This window comes from Dendropsophus ebraccatus, chromosome 9, assembly GCF_027789765.1.
Source record: "Dendropsophus ebraccatus isolate aDenEbr1 chromosome 9, aDenEbr1.pat, whole genome shotgun sequence".
In the NCBI taxonomy this organism is placed as follows: domain Eukaryota; kingdom Metazoa; phylum Chordata; class Amphibia; order Anura; family Hylidae; genus Dendropsophus; species Dendropsophus ebraccatus.
The window spans coordinates 110,891,617-110,913,065 of NC_091462.1; the positions used below are offsets into that span (position 1 = coordinate 110,891,617).

Sequence of the window (21,449 nt, forward strand, 5' to 3'; positions counted from 1 at the left end):
AGCGGTTGCTGTATAGTAGTAAGCGGTTGCTGTATAGTGGTTAGCGGTTGCTGTATAGTAGTTAGCGGTTGCTGTATAATGGTTAGCGGTTGCTGTATAGTAGTTGCTGTATAGTAGTTAGCGGTTGCTGTATAGTACTGTATGTACCTTTAACACAGAGATCTTGATGCTGAGGAGATGTCAGTGATTGATGCTCCCAGGTCACCCGCACTCCAGACATGAAATATCTCCAGGGGATTATACATTCACTTATAGCATCAAATATCTGTTCATCATCCGTCTGTTTTGTGGGTAAAGGTTTCAGTTTATTATTATCTTCTCTATTAGTCCAAGTGATCTGAACTTCTGACGGGTAAAACTTTGATAATCTCATGGAGCACTTTACTTTATCTGGGTCACTGGGTGTGAACTTTGGGAGCTCCTCCATCTGTGGGATCACTGGGAGTAGAAGTAAAAAGAAAAGGTAAAACAATTATCATCATATGTGATATTATTCAGACTTTTAAAATCTCATGTTATTTATCCAGCGAGTGATGGGCACAAGAGGAAGAAAATGCTGTAATTGCTGTTTCTGGTCACATTGCCCCTCCCCCACCAGACAATGGAAAGGGGTTATCCAGCGCTACAAAAACATGGCCACTTTCCCCCTATTGTTGTCTCCAGATTGGGTGGGGTTTTGAATCTCAGTTCCATTGAAGTAAATGGAGCTTAATTGCAAACTGCACCTGAACTGGAGACAACAGTAGGGGGAAAAGTGGCCATGTTTAAGTAGCGCTGGACAACCCCTAATGATGGTGATACAGAGCACTGTTTTGTTTTGTTTTTAGCAGAAAAACCGTATAATTTTAATATGATTGATATTATACTGTTTTTGTTTATTTTTTATTATGCAGTCCATGCCATAAAAATTAGACCTCATAACAGTAGTAGTTGTTTTTTTGGTTCCATTCAACTATTTATGTCAAACGATACTAGGACAACAGAGACTCCATGATAATCATTGTCCCCACTCACATGCACAGGCACCTAGATAATGCTTACTTTGGATACTGCTATATACTACTATACATTTTTTTTTTAAATATACTGCATTTGCACTTAGCACTTCATGTGTGGTGCGTACTGCTATACACTGTCACTTATTTACCTAAATACTGCAGTTACACTTTATATCAGCATTGACATTTAAAGGGGAACTCCGGATAAGAAAAACTTGTTTTCTATTAAAAGTACATTAAAAGTTATATAGATGTGTCTATACAATGTATTACTGTATCTGTGCGGTTCTGCCACACTGGTAGCTGATAGAAATCCAGGAAGTGAAAAAAATGGCCTCTGTGCCAATTCACATTGTTTCCTGCTCCCTCTGCTCTCCCACCCTAAGAGATAAAGATTACATGCCTCTGTCTCACATTGAGTGTGTTTGCTGACATCAGGCTGATGATGCAGACAGGGGGCAGGGCGTGATGCCTCGGGGCTGGATCCCCCAATCCCCTAAGTGATTCACCATCTCTGTCTGGCCAGATGCAGGTGCAGCACTAATTTTTCTGATTGTGATGGGGGGGGGGCTGTGTTGGTCAGCTGAGGGAAAGCATTGCATTCTGGGAACTGATTAACCAGGAAGGACAGAAACACAATACAAAACAAAAAAAACAAACAAACAAAATGGATTTTGGGTAGTTTTAAAACTGGGATAGAAAGGTAAGTATTGCTATATGCTTCTGCAAAAGTTTCATTTTTTTTTTTACCTCTACCCGGAGTGCCCCTTTAATTTGTGGTGCTTTGTTTAGCGATAGCAGGAGCAGTGATACCAATTGGATTGACCATTGAAAGAGTCACTCATGTAAATATCATTTTTTAGAAATCAATAGATATCAATGTACAAACAATTTTAATAAACTCTGTAATAGGTTTTATTAAACAAAAAAAAAGTTTCCTTCTGTACTCAAAAAACTCTTTTTCTAACTCCCCCTCACTTCAGAAGAAGCAGGATTTATTAGTCCATTATGCTATATGGAGAGGGGTGGGGTTGAGGGGGATGAGGCAGCACAGAGAGGAGAAAAGGCAGCCCTGCAAAACACTACACCCTGCAATCTTCTCTCACCAAGCCCCCAGACCTGCACTGACCTTTCTGACCTGTGAAATCAGCGTTTTATGTGCCCAGACAGTCTCCAAACTGCTGGTCTGCTTTTCTACTGTCCCTGCTCCCCCTCCCTAGGTTATAATAGACTCAACAAATCCGTATTCACTTTGCTCCGCTATAATGAAGGCGGCTTTGCCTGATAATGCACAGATAAGAAGGAGGGGGGGAGCTTGGGGTGCAGCTTTTTGAGTAAAGAAAGAGACTTATTTGCCTAATAAAAATTATTACAGAGTTTCTTAAAATCTTGCACATGTAGAGGGCAGCGGCACTACAGGTGTATACTATGGGTATAGCTACGTACTGGTCTCAGTCGGAGTATAACTATTGACAGGTGGTGCTAACTAGAAAAGTGCATCAACATATGTTCATGAAGTAAAGAGACAGTTGCACTCACCAATGTAGTCTTCTCAAGCTTTATTCTTATTATAAAAACATGGACATGGTGCGGACATAGAGTGAGCAGACGCTACGTGAAAGGAGTGCTGACAGTCTGTTTCACGCCCACCTTTTACTTCATGAACATGAGTTTCTTAAAATCACTTGTACTATTGATTTCTGCAAACATTTTTAATGACAGCTACACTTTAACCTTTTATCCCTATTCCCTTCTGGATAGCAGAAAGTGAATAGAACTATCCCATGGAATGTGCTTTATTGGGATTATTTCCACTACTCTATTCACTCAGTTTATGTATTATGATCTGATTAAACTGGGTGTTCACATCTATGTGTGTTTTTTTCATCTGGATTTGTATCATATTTCCCCACTGGTCTACTCTTTCTACTATATTTATCCTTGTGAGTGATCATCATATTTTAATTTGGGGTTATATGTTATAATAAACATGTAATTTTACCAATAGGGGGTAAATCTGTATATTGAGTGGGAAGAACCGCTATTTTATTTCCAGAAACAGCACCACTCTTGTCCTCAGTTTGTATGAGGTATTACAGCTCAGCTGCACTGAAGTGTATAGTGCCGAGTTGCAGCAGAGAAGCAGCACAATATATAGCAAAGAATAGTCTTTTATGATGAGTGCACACCTCACCAGACTGGACCAAACATCCGCTATGAATACAAATAAATGAAAGATATAGCACTTCAGTTACAATACTCACATGTTATATAGAGAGGTCCTGTGATTCTCTCTATTGGAAGCTCCAGACTGGGGTGCTGGACTCTACACATATACCAAACCCCATGGTGCTGGCCGAGTGTTGGACGGAACTTTAATCCAGTTACAAAATGATAACCTGTACGAGGGTTTTGGTCTTCGGTGGAGCTGAGCTCATAGCAGTTCTTCTGCTCATTTACATCAATGTATTCATTGCTTCCTCTCTCCTTTACAAACCAGGTGAAGGTCGGTTTATGTTGGAGACATTCACTGATGTCACAATGCAGCTTTACGTCTTTTTTTAGTGTGAGAGTCTGTGTGAATATTTCACTTACAGTTGGGCCCAAGAGGAGACCTGTAATATGAGAAAACTGAATAAAATAAAACTGAATAGGGAACGGATAGTAGGAATTGTAGTCATGCATCAGAGCTGTAACTGCAATAGCAACAATGATTGTGATGTCATGTTTTAAAAAATAAAGCACCTTTGGTAATTGTCATATTAGGCAATGTAACAATGGGGCACCCACGCACAAAGCTCCATATAAACATCTCTGCAGAGCTATAGCTAACATATCGTTGTACTCTCTATCGATGTGTAGTAGGGTTACAGGTTACACTTGATGGATATAACTATGTCCTCTCTCTCCAAGATGCCAATGGACGTGTCCCAGCATCTCCTTGGTGTCTGTGATTGGTCTCAGTTATCTCACTAGCGTTCGTTCTGTGTATTCAGCTTTCCTGGATCCCTGATTATTTGCCTTGTCTTCTGGTTTGACTCATGCTTGTTCTTTACTGTCAGTTTCTGATTTTGTTCTGCGTTGCTGTCTAGATTTGGCCCTTGGGTAGGCTTATTATGCCTTATTCTGCTCTTTGTATGTTATTTTTCTATATGTGTCCTGACCTGTGTCCATTCACTCCCTGATTTCTTTTCAAACATTTGAAGGTAAGTAGGACAGGGGCTGTGGCTGAGAGCATGGCAGCGCTGATTGATACCCACCTGTGACAATACATTTCATTTTTTATTGGCTGTCTTAACTATACAACGTATTTTTGGACTCTGTTGGTTCCTTTATCACATAACAGAAACAGTAAATAATAGTGTAATTGTATCTTCTATAACAAAAAAATTATACTGTAAGAACCTTTAAGAAACCAAGATTGAACTGCCCATTACCAGCCTTGAAGCCTGGTGGGGTGGTGGGGGCAGCATCATGCTGTTTGGGGGACAGGGAGACTGGTCAGGGTGAAGGGAAAGCACAGAAATATTCTTAATGAAAACCTGATCCAGAGCGCTCTGGACCATGGACTGAGCCAGAGCTTCATCTTACAACAAAACATTGCTCCGAAGAGCACAGCCGAGACAACATAGGAATAGCTCAGGGACAACTCTGTGAATATCCTGGAATGGTCCTGGAACCCAACAGAACATCTCTGGAGAGAAGATGACATCCACTGACTGCCCCATCCAACCTGACTGAGCGTGTGAGGATTTGCAGAGGCGAATGGTAGAACATTCCCAAATCAAGCAATGTTCACATAGTATACGCTCCGGCAGGAATTCCATCTGGCCGCACAAATTCATTGAATAGATAGCGGCCGCACAACACATGTCAGTTCACACAATGGAGTGCAGCCGTGAATTCTGAATTTACCTGAAATGAAGATCATCCAGTCTGAACTGCAGTACCACCTGCGATGATCTTCAGTAACTCCGGCTGTTCTGTGACCCGGCCAAGTCAGAAAATGGCCAGTGTTATACATAGTGTGAACCTGGCCTCAAGGTGTATACCTTGTGGCCTCATAGCCAAGAAGCCGGGAGATCGGAATCACTGCCAAAGGGGCTTCACCTTATACTGAGTAACCACTCTGAATACTGATGACAATGGGTGATTTTAGATTTTTCTATCAATAAATTGCCAAAGGTTTCTAACATTCTGTTTGTTATTATGGAGTATTGGGGCAGAATGATGGGGAACACCATTCTTAGCATTATGTTACATAATAATAAAATCTGAACAGTAATTAGTGGTCTGAAAAGTTTCCAGATGCACTGTATGTAATAATGTATGGCTATTCCATACTGAGGACTGCTGCTATAACTTTCGCTGCTATTTATAAATAATTAGAAATCTGAACATGTGCATAAAAGAACAAGGACTTGATCATTAAAATGTATTTTTGCATGTCTACAAATTATATTTACCTGTTTGCCTTATGCACAGCTCTCTCTTTTCTGGTTCAGTCAATGAGTTGTGGTTCCAGGTTACTGAGATCCTAAAGTTGGGGTCATTAATATCCCTCTGGGTGACTGTGCACTGACTCGTCACACTGAATGTACCATCAGCATTGTCTGTGTAGGTTTCACTGGATATTATAGAACTGTCTGAGACGCAGCTCCACTTGATTTCTATAGGCTTGGGGTAAAAACTCTGTAAGCCGAGAGTACAGAGACCTTTTCCTTTTTGTTTGAGAGACCATTCCATAGGATCCGGAATCCTGGGAGAAGCTGAAAAAGAGAATCCATGTTACTCAGGAATATATGAGAATAGACCTGGTTTGGAAAATTTGTTAATTCCATAGGCCATGTTCCCAAAACCTCTTTTTTAACATAAGAATCGTCCGTCTTTTAATATAGGTGGACGTGAAGGTAGTTAAAGTTGGCCGGTAGGAGTCGGCTTGCAAACATGGATTGTAGCAAACCCCAAAGAAGTTGCAGTTGATAGGGAATGCTATTTACAATGGACAGGTTCTCACAGACTATGGCTATGTACACACCTAATATTTCCATCAGTCTTTTGGTCATTATTCTTTCAACCAAAATCAGGAGTGGAACTGACAGGGCAAAATTATAATGGAAAGAGTTGCACAGCTCCTGTGTTATCAACCCACTCCTGATTTTGGTTGAAAATAGACTGATGACAGAAATACTATGTGTGAGCACGGTGAACCCTGTTCCTCAAAAAGCTATGCCAAGATTGCAGTTTTTGATCACCTTGCTTCCAAAACCAGGAATATTACCAGTAAAACTACAATTTGTCCCACAAAAAATGACTCATGACACACCTCTGTCAGACGAAAAATAAAAAAAGATATGGCTGTCAAGATATGGAGACACAAAAAGTTAGATCCTTTAAAATTGATTTTACTGTGCAAACATAGTAAGATAAAAAAATATGTAAAATGGGCATCTCCCTATTCATAGAAACTTGCAGGATGGGGCCAAGCTCCCACAACATACTAACAACGGCCATTGTTTAATGCTAAACTAGGGCCGTTGTTGTAGAACTATAACCACAATTAATGATCATGAACATTAATTCCAGCCGTTGTTTGCGCCCATCTGTAGGTAGTGGGAACATAGCCTAAAGATAATTTAACAACTTATATAAAAGTATATAGAATGGATATCTCCCTATTCATCTCCATAACAGTAAGTAAAATGCGTATCTACAGTACCGGGATATAAATTATGCAAAGGGGTTACGGGCATTAAATAATTTCTTCTCCTCAAGATCTGACAAAAACAAATTAGCAAAGGTCAGGGTGACTGGTTTACCGATCACCATGCCAGACCACTGACAGTACAACCTGTCAGCAAACTGGAATGAATTATGGGCCAAAACAAATGTCAGCATTTCACAGATGTAGTCTACATATCCCACCTCATACTTGCCCAGGTTCAACAATTGACGTTGGATCTCATGCACACCCGCATCCTGTAAAATGTGGGTGTACAGGTTCTCCACATCTACACTGGCCAGAGAGAACTCCAACTGCCAAGGGAACATATCCAAAATGCTCCACATTTTAAATGGGAAGGCACTAAGTCGAGGAGATGGCATAGAATCCAATCCAGATATTCTCTACCTACTATCGGGCAGGCTGGAGGGGCGCTAAATCTGATTTATGAGGGAGCTCAATCCCACACTACCAATAAGACTGTTAAGGGTATTCCACCAATAACTTTTTACAGGTCCTATCTTTCCTAAATATTCAAATGTTGGATCTTTGGAAAGTAACTCATAGGTGCCGCTGTCTTTAAGCTGGCGATCTGCCTTCCGCATATAGTATTCCCAAAGAGATTGTTGAAAAATGCAGGTATTCACAAAATTCTACAGTCTCTGCTAAAAAATCACTATACTGAACCAAATTTACCACTAACATAAAGTACATTCCCAGAATCACATGAATGAGATAAAGCACAATGATGTTGTTGTTATAAAAAGTCACAGACGTCAGGTTTTCAAAATGGCACCAAGACTTAAAGGGGTACTCCGGGCCGGGGGGTATTTTGGGGGATTATCAGGGAGGGGGTGGAAATTGAAGCCGGAGGTCACTTACCTCCTCGGTTCCAGCCACGGTGCCCGGATCGCGCTGCCCCGTTCTCCTGTCCGGCTGCCGCTTCCTGGTTAGAGCTGCGGCTTGAGAGGTGACGTGTCAAGGCAGCTCTGCCATTCAGCAGTCGTAGCGGGGTCTCACCTTGGCCGCTGAATGGCAGAGCTGCCTTGACACGTCACCTCTCAAGCCGCAGCTCTAACCAGGTTGCGGACGCGGGACGGGAGTAAGGGGCAGCACAATCCGGGACCCGGCGCTGGAACCGAGGAGGTAAGTGACCTCCGGCTTCAATTTTCACCCCCTCCCCTAGGTTACGGACCACCACTCTGATCTAAAAGCAGTGGTCAGGCTTGTGGATAAATAGCTAATGTAGGTGTATAAAGATATTGTATATATATTGTATAATATATATGATTATGTATACTTTGGCTACTGTATATATACACCAGCCAGACAACTGCTTTTAGAGCAGAGCGGTGGTTGATAACCTAGATAACAAGCTGTCAACAATGGGAGGGCAAGAGCACCAGACCAAGAGAAGGAGGCAAATTTGCTGAATGAATGTCTTTGAAAAAATATTTAACTTGATGAGTCCTAGAAGTATAACTATACACCTTTAGGCTATGTTCACACTACGTAAAAGTACGGCCGATGGCAACAACGGCCGTACTTAACCCCTTAGTGACCGCCGCACGTACATTCACAGCGGCCACTAATGGGCTTTATTCTGATGCGTACGCCTTTTAACGGCGGGCACATTGGAATAAATTACCGCCCGGCGGCAGCAGCAGAGCGGGTGATCAGCGGTCAGTGTGACCGCTGACACCCTCCTGTAACTGCCCGGAGCGGAGAGCAGTTTAACCCGTTAAATGCCGCTGTCAAACCATGACAGCGGCATCTAACGGGTTCCGGTGTGTACCGATCGGCGCCGCGGGTCACTTACGCAATCGCGATGGCCCGCGGCGCCGTTCGGTGTCCTGGTGGTCTCCATGGTGATCCGGGGTCCTAATGAAGGCCCCCGGGGTCACCATGGAGATGCCTCATGCTGACAGGGGTGGCCGGGGCTTTTGCCTGTCAGCATGAGGCATGATACAATACATTGCAGTACATTAGTTACTGCAGTGTATTGTATCAGTGATTTAAGTATTTTACACTAGTGTACAGTAATGTACACTAGTGTAAAAGTAAAAAAAAAGTGTGCACCAAACACAACACAGCCCCCCCAATAATAAAAATGCATTACATTCCCCATACGCAATAAAAGTTGACATAAAACTGATCAAAAACACAAATCATATACATATTTGGTATCGTTACGTCCGTAACGACCCAATCTGTAAAACTATATCAATGATTACACCGCACGACACACGCTGTAAAAAAAAAAAAAACAGTACCAGAATAGCAGTATTTTATCAATCTGCTTTAGAAAATACGTTATAAAAGAGATCTAAAAGTCATATACATATAAAACTTGGTATCAATAGAAACTACAGATCTTCCCACAAAAAATAAGCCCAAAACCAGCTCTGTCGCGCAAAAGATAAGAACGCTATGGATCTTGCAATGTGGCGAGTTTTTGTGGGTTTTTGCTAGGAAGATAGTTTCTATTGCGCCAAAGCGGTAATAGTTACAAAAAACCTACACAAATGTGGTATCACCGTAACCGTAGTGACCCAGAGAATACATGTATTATGTTATTAGTGACCGCCGATACAGATTTTTACGGCGATCACTAATGGGCTCTATTCTGCTGCCATCAGCTCTTTATGGCGATGGTGCAGAATAGTGCAGCAGCACCGGTAATGCCCGCAGCCCCCTCCTCTCAGCTATCGGAGGTAGCTGAGGGGTTGGGGTAGAATGTGGTGTCAGTCTTGGTCAGTCCCCTCACCGGCGATCGCCGTTATTACCAGTATTACCAGCTCCGGTGATGTAAGTACAGAGACTTCCGGTGGAGGCTTCCTGCATCGGAGGTTCACTGTCTCAGCCTCGCAGCGCCCTCACTCCTCTCCTGCTTGGCTCAGATGTCATGTCCAGAGCCAAAGAGATAGTGCGGGGGCCAGAACAGGGGACGTCTGATGACAGGAAGCCTGCACCAGGATGAGAGACTGCGGGGGAGCGTTGTGATAGGTAAGTTTGCTTTGTGTTTTTTTTTTTTATTTTTCACATTGAAGCTACTACACAGGGGGAGGGGAGGGTATACTATGTATGACTATACAGTGTGGGGGCTAAAAAAGGGGGTTATACTATGTAGGACTATACAGTGTGGGGGCTACAAAGGGGGCTATACTATGTGGGACTATACAGTGTGGGGGCTACAAAGGGGACTATACTATGTGGGACTATACAGTGTGGGGGCTACAAAGGGGACTATACTATGTGGGACTATACAGTGTGGGGGCTACAAAGGAGGGTTATACTATGTAGGACTATACAGTGTGGGTGCTACAAAGGGGGCTATACTATGTGGGACTATACAGTGTGGGGGCTACAAAGGGGGCTATACTATGTAGGACTATACAGTGTAGGGGCTACAAAGGGAGGTTAGCTACAAAGGGAGCTGTACTGTGTGTGGGACAATGCTGGGGACATTATAAATATATGGGGGTAATGCAGAGATCCTACATACAGGGGGCAATCCACACACCCACTGACTTAAGTGCACCAAACAGCGCAATTATTACAGTTTGGGAGCCTATAGGTGGGAAAAGGGAAGGAAGATGCTGTATAAGTGCGGAGCCTAAGATGTTTGTCTCGCAAGAGATGAATTGTAGCTGCAAGAAACTGTCTTGGAAGCCTGATCTGGATGGAGAGGAAAAGGAAAGTGACGCCTCAGGTCAAAGAAGACGCCACCTGGAAGTCCCTGTATGATGTTTTTGTATTCAGTAGAACATTATCTGGTAATCTGGTAGGGGTGCAATACCGCTCTGTGCCGTAATACTCACACTGCTTTTTCCTAGTAACCCGAATTATGACAACAGCCCCCCTTCCTTCCTTCCAGCCCCCCTTCCTTCCCCTGGGGGGGGGGCGTTTTTATCAACATTCGCCCTGTCGCCAAGATGCCCTAGAAACTGCCCTGGCATGGGGCAATGATCGGGGACCACCCGGTGTGGTCCCAGTACAAGCGATCAGCGGTATATACTATATACCACTGATCACTTGTTCCAAATGGTGCCGACACTTTTTTACCCCTGTCACCAAAGTCAAAAGCCGCCCCGGATTAGCTGTAACTACTCCAGATTACCCGTAACCACTTCAGATTACCTGTAACCACCACAGATTACCTGTAACCACCCCAGATTGCCCGTCACCTCCCCAGATTGCCTGTAACCACCCAGATTGCCCGTAACCCCCCAGATTGCCCGTAATCCCCCCAGATTGCCCGTAACCCCCCCAGACAGCCCGTAACCATCGCAGACAGCCCATAACCACCACAGATTGCCTGTAACCATCGCAGACAGCCCGTCGCCACCCCAGATTGCCCGTCTCCACCCCAGATTGCCCGTCGACACCCCAGATCACCAGTGAACACCACCAGATTGCCCGTCACCACCCCAGATAGCCAGTGAACACCACCAGATTGCTCGTCACCACCCCAGATAGCCAGTGAACACTCCCAGATAGCCAGTAAACACCCCCAGATAGCCATTAAACACCCCCAGATTGCCCGTAACCACCCCAGATAGCCAGTAAACACCCCCAGATTGCCCGTACCCCCCATATAGCCAGTAAACACCCCCAGATTGCCCGTAACCACCCCAGATTGCCTGTAACCACCCCAGATTGCCCGTAACCTACCCAGATTGGCACAGACTGCTCGTAACCAGATTGCCCATAACCTCAGATAGCCAGTTAACACCCCGTGATTGTCCATTACCCCCCCCCCCCCCCCGATAGCCAGTAAACACCCACATATTGCCTGTAGCTAAAATGACACTCCTTCCCTTCTGAGCCCTGCTGTGTGGCCATACAGTGGTTTATACCCACGTATGGGGTACCTTTCTACTCAGGAGAACCTGCGTTACATATATTGGGGTGAGTTTTCTCCCCTGTTTCTCGTGAAATTGAGAAATTTCAAACTAAACAAACATGTTATTGGAAAAATTCAAATTTTTTTTTTCATTTTTACGGTTTAGTTTTGAATACTTTCCTCCAATACCTGTGGGGTCAAAATGGTCACCACACCCCAAGATGAATTCTTTGAGGGGTGTACTTTCCTAAATGGGGTGACTTTTTTTTGGGGGGAGGGGGGGTTATTCTGCTGACACTACAGGGGCTCTGCAAACGCACCTGGCGCTCAGAAACTTCTTCAGAAAAATCATGCACTGAAAATGCTAATTGGCGCTCCCTTCCTTTTGAGGCCTGCTGTGTGCCCATACAGTGGTTTATGCCCACATATGGGATACCTTTCTACTCAGGAGAACCTGCGTTACATATATTGGGGTGAGTTTTTTCCCCTGTTCCTCGTGAAATTGAGAAATTTCAAACTAAACAAACATATTATTGGAAAAATTCTATTTTTTTTATTTTTACTGTCTTCTTTTGAATACTTTCCTCCAATACCTGTGGGGTCAAAATGGTCACCACACCCCAAAATGTATTCTTTGAGGGGTGTACTTTCCTAAATGGGGTGACTTTTTTTTGGGGGGGGGGGGGGTTATTCTGCTGACACTAAAGGGGCGCTGCAACCGAACCTGGCGCTCAGAAACTTCTTCAGAAAAATCTGCACTGAAAATGCTAATTGTCGCTCCTTCCATTCTGAGCCCCGTTGTGTGCCCATACAGTGGTTTATACCCACGTATGGGGTACTGTTCTACTCAGGAGAACCTGCGTTACATATATTGGGGTGAGTTTTCTCCCCTGTTCCTCGTGAAATTGAGAAATTTCTAACTAAACAAACATGTTATTGGAAAAATTTAATTTTTTCATTTTTACCGTCTTCTTTTGAATACTTTCCTCTAATACCTATGGGGTCAAAATGGTCACTACACCCCAAGATGTAATCTTTGAGGGGTGTACTTTCCAAAATGGGGTGACTTTTGCGGGGGTTCTATTCTGCCGACACTACAGGGGAGCTGCAAACGCACCTGGCGCTTCAGCAAAATCTGAACTGGAAATGCTGATTGGCGCTCCCTTCCTTCTGAGCCCCGCTGTGTGCCCATACAGTGGTTTACGCCCACATATGGGATACCGTTGTACTCAGGAGAACCTGTGTTACAAAATTTGCGGTGCATTTTCTCTCATGTTGCTTATGAAAATGAGATACTCTAATCTTAACAAATTATTGGAAAATTTCTATTTTCCATTTTTTTCAGGCCTAATTGTGAATACTTTCCTCCAGCCCTTGTAGTGTTAAAATGCTCATTATACCCCTAGATAAATTCTTTAAGGTGTCTAGTTTCCATAACCTAGTCACTTATGGGGGTTTACAATATACACGCCTCCTAAATCAACTTAAAAAAAGAACTGGTGCCTAAAAAAAATCAGTTTTGGAAATTTCATGAAAATTTCATAATTTGCTGATACATTTCTAAGCCCCATAACACCCTAAAAAAGTGAAATATGTTTACGAAATAAAGCCAGAATAAATAGGACATATTCATAATGTGACTTACTAACTAATTTTTGTCATGTGACTTTCTTTTTTTAGAAGCAAAGAATTTCAAAGTTCGTAAAGTGCAACTTTTTCAAATTTTTCCTGATATTTTGATGTTTTTCACAAAAAAAACACAAGACAGTGACCAAATGTTGCCACTAACATAAAATACCATATGTTACGAAAAAACTATCTCAGAATCGCTAGCATACGTTAAAGCATCACTGAGCTATAAGCGCATAAAGTGAGACAGGTCAGATTTTGAAAAATGAGCCTGGTCATTAAGGCCCAAATAGGCTTGGTCCCTAAGGGGTTAATGCAGTGTGGAACATTGCCTGTTCTTCTATGGGATCTTGGCCAGAGCGTATACACATCGTATACACTCCGGCCGGGATCCCATGTGGACCCGGAAATAACTGACATGTCAGTTTTCTGTGGCTGCAATTTATTGAATTGCGGCCGTAGGAAACCCTGTCAGTTTACACAATGAAGCGAGTGACTCCGGCCTGTGCTGTGGGACGTTCTGATGCCGGCGCGTGCTGATGCGCCCAATCAGAACCCAGCAGCCGGAAAGATCATCCGGCCAGTTTAAGTACCGTCCGGGATGATCCGGGCAGAGACCGGCCATTCCGTGACCCGGCCGGGTCGCGAAACAGCCGGTCTAATACGTAGTGGGAACATAGCTTTAAGGCTCAAACTGGCTGTGTCCTTATGGGATTTAATTATGTATTATTTCTTGCTAATACCAATTGCAATTACCAAAGCAATACTCACCATAGACTTGTATAGTTCCTGTAGACTTCTCTATGTGTGTCTCCAGGCTGGGATGCTGCACTCTGCAGATGATCTCTGCTCCTTCATGGTCTCTTATAGATGGGGTGACTGGCAGGATGGCGGTACAGCTGTACGTGTTGTCAGGCTGTATCTGTCCTTTGGGTTTATTATTCTCTATCTGAACCAGATTCCCCTCCTTCCTCTTTATATACCAGGACACAGTGAGATTATTTGGGAAGTAATGAGAGATGTTGCACTTTAACGTGATCTCTTTGTTCACAAGGAAATCTGTTTTTTCTATTTCTTCCATGACCGGATGCCAGGGGAAATCTAGGAATAAGTCACAGAACATTCAGGATTCTGATTTATGAATAATATTAGTAATATAAAACAATATTTGTAATTAGGAGATAGAAATAGTATTTTTAGTAGATGATACTTGCCATGGCAAACTGAAGCCATGACAGATATCTAGATGACTTTACCAGGCAACAAAATGTGAGGAGTCACATAGAAGAACAGTAAGGTGAATGAGACATGTGATAGAAGGTAGAACTGCCTGAATGAAGAGTAGTAGTTTCCACCAAATATTGTACCTGTACATCATGGAAGAGGGAGAGTTACCACGACTGACAGCAAGATTGCCACTTTACCAGCCTGGAGATACCTCTTAGATGCTTTGGTTAATGCTGACATCCCCCCATGTCCTCTACTGAATGTGATCACAGGCTGATGTTGATGGTTGCTAAAGTAGCCTGGGGGAGTACGGGATGACAACACATCCGCTCTCCTGGCTGCAAACCTCCTGCTTCCTCTTCAGCCCTCTGGGGCATCTCACCGCCGTCCCCACCACCTAGGACACGTGTGCTGGCTTTAAGGGATTTAAAGGGACAGTACGTCCCTAATTGGTGGTTGCACCCAAACACTCCCCTATAAATCCCAGCACCTCCCTAACCACTCTGTTGAAGCCTCTGCATGCCTCCTAGTGTGTGGTCCAAGCTCTTCCATGATTCCTGCCTGTGATTTCTGCCGCCTGTCATTCCAGCCGAGAGTACTGCCGCCTGTGGGGTGCTAAGGAATGTAAATGTTTCTATCTTGATCCCACAGCTCAGTTTTGGGGCATGTTGTAGTTAAATAGAAATGTAAATGTGGTGGTTTGATGCACTGGGGGTGGGACTACCACTTTCAGTGCCCCAATATTACATAAAGGGGCAAGCTGGCCAGGTCAGATCGGGTACACTGAGGGTGGTGGTCCTGCCCCAAGTGCATCAAACTGCTTAATTACCATAGGAAATAAATGTACGGAAAATGGCACTGAGGATCAAGGCAAGAAACTTACCTTCATCCTCAGCATCCTGTGCGCTAAAGGGTAGTAGATAGCGGTTGCTGTACGGTAGATAGCGGTTGCTGTATAGTGGTTTGTGATTGCTGTATAGTGGTTAGCGGTTGCTGTATAGTAGTTAGGGGTTGCTGTATAGTGGTTATTGGTTGCTGTATAGTAGTTAGAGGTTGCTGTATAGTAGTGTGTGGTTACTGTATAGTGATTAGTGGTTGCTGTTTAGTGGTTATTGGTTGCCATATAGTAATTAGCGGTTTCTGTATAGTAGTTAGCGGTTGCTGTATAGTGGTTAGCGGTTGCTATATAGTAGTTAGCGGTTGCTATATAGTAATTAGCGGTTGCTGTATAGTAGTAAGCGGTTGCTGTATAGTAGTTAGCGGTTGCTATATAGTAATTAGCGGTTGCTGTATAGTGGTTAGCGGTTGCTGTATAGTAGTTAGCTTTTGCTGTATAGTAGTAAGCGGTTGCTGTATAGTAGTTAGCGGTTGCTGTATAGTAGTTAGCGGTTGCTGTATAGTAGTTAGCGGTTGCTGTATAGTTGTTGCTGTATAGTGGTTAGTGGTTGCTGTATAGTAGTTAGCTGTTGCTGTATAGTTGTTAGTGGTTGCTGTATAGTAGTTAGTGGTTGTGTAGTAGTTAGCGGTTGCTGTATAGTAGTTAGTGGTTGTATAGTAGTTAGCGGTTGCTGTATAGTGGTCAGCAGTTGCTGTATAGCGGTTGCTGTATAGTAGTTAGTGGTTGCTGTATAGTGGTTAGCGGTTGCTTCATAGTGGTAAGCAGTTGCTGTATAGTAGTTAGCGGTTGCTGTACAGTAGTTAGTGGTTGCTGTATAGTAGTTAGCGGTTGCTGTAAAGTAGTTAGCGGTTGCTGTATAGTGATTAGCGGTTGCTGTATAGTGATTAGTGGTTGCTGTATAGTGATTAGTGGTTGCCGTATAGTGGTTAGTGAATGCTGTATAGTAGTTAGCAGTTGCTGTATAACGGTTAGCGGTTGCTGTATAGTGGTTAGTGGTTGCTGTATAGAAGTTAGCGGTTGCTGTATAGTGGTTAACGGTTGCTGTATAGTTGTTAGCGGTTGCTGTATAATAGCGGTTGCTGTATAGTAGTTAGCGGTGTCTGTAAAGTAGTTAGCGGTTGCTGTATAGTGGTTAGCGGTTGCTGTATAGTGGTTAGTGGTTGTATAGTAGTTAGCAGTTGCTATATAGTGGTTAGCGGTTGCTGTATAGTTGTTAGTGGTTGCTGTATAGTGGTTAGTGGTTGCTGTATAGTGGTTAGCGGTTGCTTCATAGTGGTAAGCAGTTGCTGTATAGTAGTTAGCGGTTGCTGTACAGTAGTTAGTGGTTGCTGTATAGTAGTTAGCGGTTGCTGTAAAGTAGTTAGCGGTTGCTGTATAGTGGTTAGTGGATGCTGTATAGTAGTTAGCAGTTGCTGTATAGCGGTTGCTGTATAGTGGTTAGTGGTTGCTGTATAGAAGTTAGCAGTTGCTGTATAGCGGTTGCTGTATAGTAGTTCGTGGTTGCTGTATAAATGTTAGCGGTTGCTGTATAATAGTTAGCGGTTGCTGTATAGTAGTTAGCAGTGTCTGTATAGTAGTTAGCGGTTGCTGTATAGTGGTTAGCGGTTGCTGTATAGTGGTTAGTGGTTGTATAGTAGTTAACAGTTGCTATATAGTGGTTAGCGGTTGCTGTATAGTTGTTAGTGGTTGCTGTATAGTGGTTAGTGGTTGTATAGTAGTTAGCGGTTGCTATATAGTAATTAGCGGTTGCTGTATAGTAGCAAGCGGTTGCTGTATAGTAGTAAGCGGTTGCTGTATAGTAGTTAGCGGTTGCTATATAGTAATTAGCGGTTGCTGTATAGTGGTTAGCGGTTGCTGTATAGTTGTTAGCGGTTGCTGTATAGTAGTTAGCCGTTGCTGTATAGTAGTTGCTGTATAGTGGTTAGTGGTTGCTGTATAGTTGTTAGTGGTTGCTGTATAGTAGTTAGCCGTTGCTGTATAGTAGTTAGCGTTTGCTGTATAGTAGTTAGTGGTTGTATAGTAGTTAGCGGTTGCTGTATAGTGGTCAGCAGTTGCTGTATAGCGGTTGCTGTATAGTAGTTAGTGGTTGCTGTATAGTGGTTAGCGGTTGCTTCATAGTGGTAAGCAGTTGCTGTATAGTAGTTAGCGGTTGCTGTACAGTAGTTAGTGGTTGCTGTATAGTAGTTAGCGGTTGCTGTAAAGTAGTTAGCGGTTGCTGTATAGTGATTAGCGGTTGCTGTATAGTGATTAGTGGTTGCTGTATAGTGGTTAGTGAATGCTGTATAGTAGTTAGCAGTTGCTGTATAACGGTTAGCGGTTGCTGTATAGTGGTTAGTGGTTGCTGTATAGAAGTTAGCGGTTGCTGTATAGTGGTTAACGGTTGCTGTATAGTTGTTAGCGGTTGCTGTATAATAGTTAGCGGTTGCTGTATAGTAGTTAGCGGTTGCTGTATAGTGGTTAGCGGTTGCTGTATAGTGGTTAGTGGTTGTATAGTAGTTAACAGTTGCTATATAGTGGTTAGCGGTTGCTGTATAGTTGTTAGTGGTTGCTGTATAGTGGTTAGTGGTTGTATAGTAGTTAGCGGTTGCTATATAGTAATTAGCGGTTGCTGTATAGTAGTTAGCGGTTGCTGTATAGTGGAAAAGCGGTTGCTGTATAGTAGTAAGCGGTTGCTGTATAGTAGTTAGCGGTTGCTATATAGTAATTAGCGGTTGCTGTATAGTTGTTAGCGGTTGCTGTATAGTAGTTAGCCGTTGCTGTATAGTAGTTGCTGTATAGTGGTTAGTGGTTGCTGTATAGTAGTTAGCTGTTGCTGTATAGTTGTTAGTGGTTGCTGTATAGTAGTTAGCCGTTGCTGTATAGTAGTTAGCGTTTGCTGTATAGTAGTTAGTGGTTGTATAGTAGTTAGCGGTTGCTGTATAGTAGTTAGTGGTTGTATAGTAGTAAGCGGTTGCTGTATAGTGGTCAGCAGTTGCTGTATAGCGGTTGCTGTATAGTAGTTAGTGGTTGCTGTATAGTGGTTAGCGGTTGCTTCATAGTGGTAAGCAGTTGCTGTATAGTAGTTAGCGGTTGCTGTACAGTAGTTAGTGGTTGCTGTAAAGTAGTTAGCGGTTGCTGTATAGTGATTAGCGGTTGCTGTATAGTGGTTAGTGAATGCTGTATAGTAGTTAGCAGTTGCTGTATAACGGTTAGCGGTTGCTGTATAGTGGTTAGTGGTTGCTGTATAGAAGTTAGCGGTTGCTGTATAGTGGTTAACGGTTGCTGTATAGTTGTTAGTGGTTGCTGCATAATAGTTAGCGGTTGCTGTATAGTAGTTAGCGGTGTCTGTAAAGTAGTTAGCGGTTGCTGTATAGTGGTTAGCGGTTGCTGTATAGTGGTTAGTGGTTGTATAGTAGTTAGCAGTTGCTATATAGTGGTTAGCGGTTGCTGTATAGTTAATAGTGGTTGCTGTATAGTGGTTAGTGGTTGCTGTATAGTGGTTAGCGGTTGCTTCATAGTGGTAAGCAGTTGCTGTATAGTAGTTAGCGGTTGCTGTACAGTAGTTAGTGGTTGCTGTATAGTAGTTAGCGGTTGCTGTAAAGTAGTTAGCGGTTGCTGTATAATGATTAGCGGTTGCTGTATAGTGGTTAGTGGATGCTTTATAGTAGTTAGCAGTTGCTGTATAGCGGTTGCTGTATAGCGGTTAGCGGTTGCTGTATAGTGGTTAGTGGTTGCTGTATAGAAGTTAGCAGTTGCTGTATAGCGGTTGCTGTATAGTAGTTCGTGGTTGCTGTATAGTTGTTAGCGGTTGCTGTATAATAGCGGTTGCTGTATAGTAGTTAGCGGTGTCTGTATAGTAGTTAGCGGTGTCTGTATAGTGGTTAGCGGTTGCTGTATAGTGGTTAGTGGTTGTATAGTAGTTAGCAGTTGCTATATAGTGGTTAGCGGTTGCTGTATAGTTGTTAGTGGTTGCTGTATAGTAGTTAGCGGTTGCTGTATAGTAGTTAGCGGTTGCTGTATAGTGTTTAGCGGTTGCTGTATAGTGGTTAGCGGTTGCTGTATAGTGGTTAGCGGTTGCTGTATGGTGGTTAGCGGTTGCTGTACAGTTGTTAGCTGTTGCTGTACAGTAGTTAGCGGTTGCTGTATAGTAGTTAGCGGTTGCTGTATAGTGGTTAGTGGTTGCTGTATAGCGGTTAGCGGTTGCTGTATAGTAGTTAGCAGTTGCTGTATAGTGGTTAGCGGTTGCTGTATAGTGGTTACCGGTTGCTGTATAGTATTTAGCGGTTGTTGTATAGTAGTTAGCGGTTGCTGTATACTAGTTAGCGGTTGCTGTATAGTAGTTAGCGGTTGCTGTATAGTGGTTAGTGGTTGCTGTACAGTGATTAGCGGTTGCGGTATAGTAGTTAGTGGTTGCTGTATAATAGTTAGCTGTTGCTGTACAGTGGTTAGCGGTTGCGGAATAGTAGTTAGTGGTTGCTGTATAGTAGTTAGCTGTATAGTGGTTAGCGGTTGTATAGTAGTTAGCGGTTGCTGTATAGTAGTTAGTGGTTGTATAGTAGTTAGCGGTTGCTGTATAGTGGTTAGTGGTTGTATAGTAGTTAGCGGTTGCTGTATAGTGGTTAGTGGTTGTATAGTAGTTAGCTGTTGCTGTATAGTGGTCAGCAGTTGCTGTATAGCGGTTGCTGTATAGTAGTTAGTGGTTGCTGTATAGTGGTTAGCGGTTGCTTCATAGTGGTTAGCAGTTGCTGTATAATAGTTAGCGGTTGCTGTATAGTAGTTAGTGGTTGCTGTATAGTAGTTAGCGGTTGCTGTACAGTAGTTAGCGGTTGCTGTATAGTGGTTAGCGGTTGCTGTATAGTGGTTAGTGGTTGCTGTATAGTAGTTAGCGGTTGCTGTACAGTAGTTAGCGGTTGCTGTATAGTGGTAAGCGGTTGCTGTATAGTGGTTAGTGGTTGCTGTATAGTAGTTAGCCGTTGCTGTATAGTAGTAAGCGGTTGCTGTATAGTGGTTAGCGGTTGTATAGTATTTCGCGGTTGCTGTATAGTGGTTAGTGGTTGTATAGTAGTTAGCGGTTGCTGTATAGTGGTCAGCAGTTGCTGTATAGTGGTTGCTGTATAGTAGTTAGTGGTTGCTGTATAGTAGTTAGCGGTTGCTTATAGTGGTTAGCGGTTGCTGTATAGTAGTTAGCGGTTGCTGTATAGTAGTTAGCGGTTGCTGTATACTAGTTAGCGGTTGCGGTATAATAGTTAGTGGTTGCTGTATAGTAGTTAGCGGTTGCTGTACAGTGGTTAGCGGTTGCGGTATAGTAGTTAATGGTTGCTATATAGTAGTTAACGGTTGCTGTATAGTAGTTAGCGGTTGCTGTATAGTGGTTGCTGTATAGCAGTTGCTGTATAGTAGTTAGCGGTTGCTCTATAGTAGTTAGCGGTTGCTGTATAGTGGTTGCTGTATAGCGGTTGTTGTATAGTAGTTAGCGGTTGCAGTATAGTAGTTAGCGGTTGCTGGATAGCGGTTGCTGGATAGTACAGTAGTTAGCGGATGCTGTATAGTAGTTAGCGGTTGCTGTATAGTGGTTAGCAGTTGCTGTATAGTAGTTAGCGGCTGCTGTATAGTAGTTAGCGGTTGCTGTATAGTAGTTAGCGGTTGCTGTATACTAGTTGGCGGTTTCTGTATAGCGCTGTACCTGTTACATGGAGATCTCGATGCTGAGGAGATGTTAGTGATTGATGCTCCCAGGTCACCCGCACTCCAGAGATGAAATATCTCCAGGTAATTATACATTCACTTTTAGCTGCAAATGTCTGTTCTCCATCCGTCTGTATAAGTTTTCTGGTTGAAGGTAACGGTTCATTATTAATTTCTCCATAAGTCCAAGTAATCTTAACATCTGAGGGGTAAAACTTTTTTAACTTCAAGGAGCACTTTACTTTTTCGAGGCCACTGAGTGTGAACTTCACCGGCTTCTCCATTTGTGGAATCACTGGGAGAAAAAAAGATGATGTAGAGAAATTTATATGAACTATTTCCAGCCCTGCAAACATGTCAAGTACATAGAGGTCATTATTCTCCCATTCTACCTGCAGAGGAAGGGAGAGAGAGGTAAGAGCTTGTTCACACTTGTGTTGCTTGGCGTCCATTTTTTCCGCCGGC

At 43.2% G+C, this 21,449-nt stretch overlaps 1 protein-coding gene across 2 annotated transcripts in view; it reads right to left on the bottom strand.

Moving 5' to 3' along the window:
• LOC138801495 (uncharacterized) overlaps positions 1-21,449 on the bottom strand; it is an 80,650-nt gene that overhangs the window by 9,393 nt on the left and 49,808 nt on the right. For both annotated transcript variants that reach the window (XM_069984389.1, XM_069984388.1), the window contains exons 11-15: positions 20,983-21,279; positions 13,967-14,296; positions 5,465-5,767; positions 3,263-3,613; positions 148-438 (exon numbers count right to left, since the gene is read on the bottom strand). In XM_069984389.1, the coding sequence (XP_069840490.1) occupies positions 148-438; positions 3,263-3,613; positions 5,465-5,767; positions 13,967-14,296; positions 20,983-21,279 (1,572 nt within the window). The remainder of the gene's footprint in view (positions 1-147; positions 439-3,262; positions 3,614-5,464; positions 5,768-13,966; positions 14,297-20,982; positions 21,280-21,449) is intronic.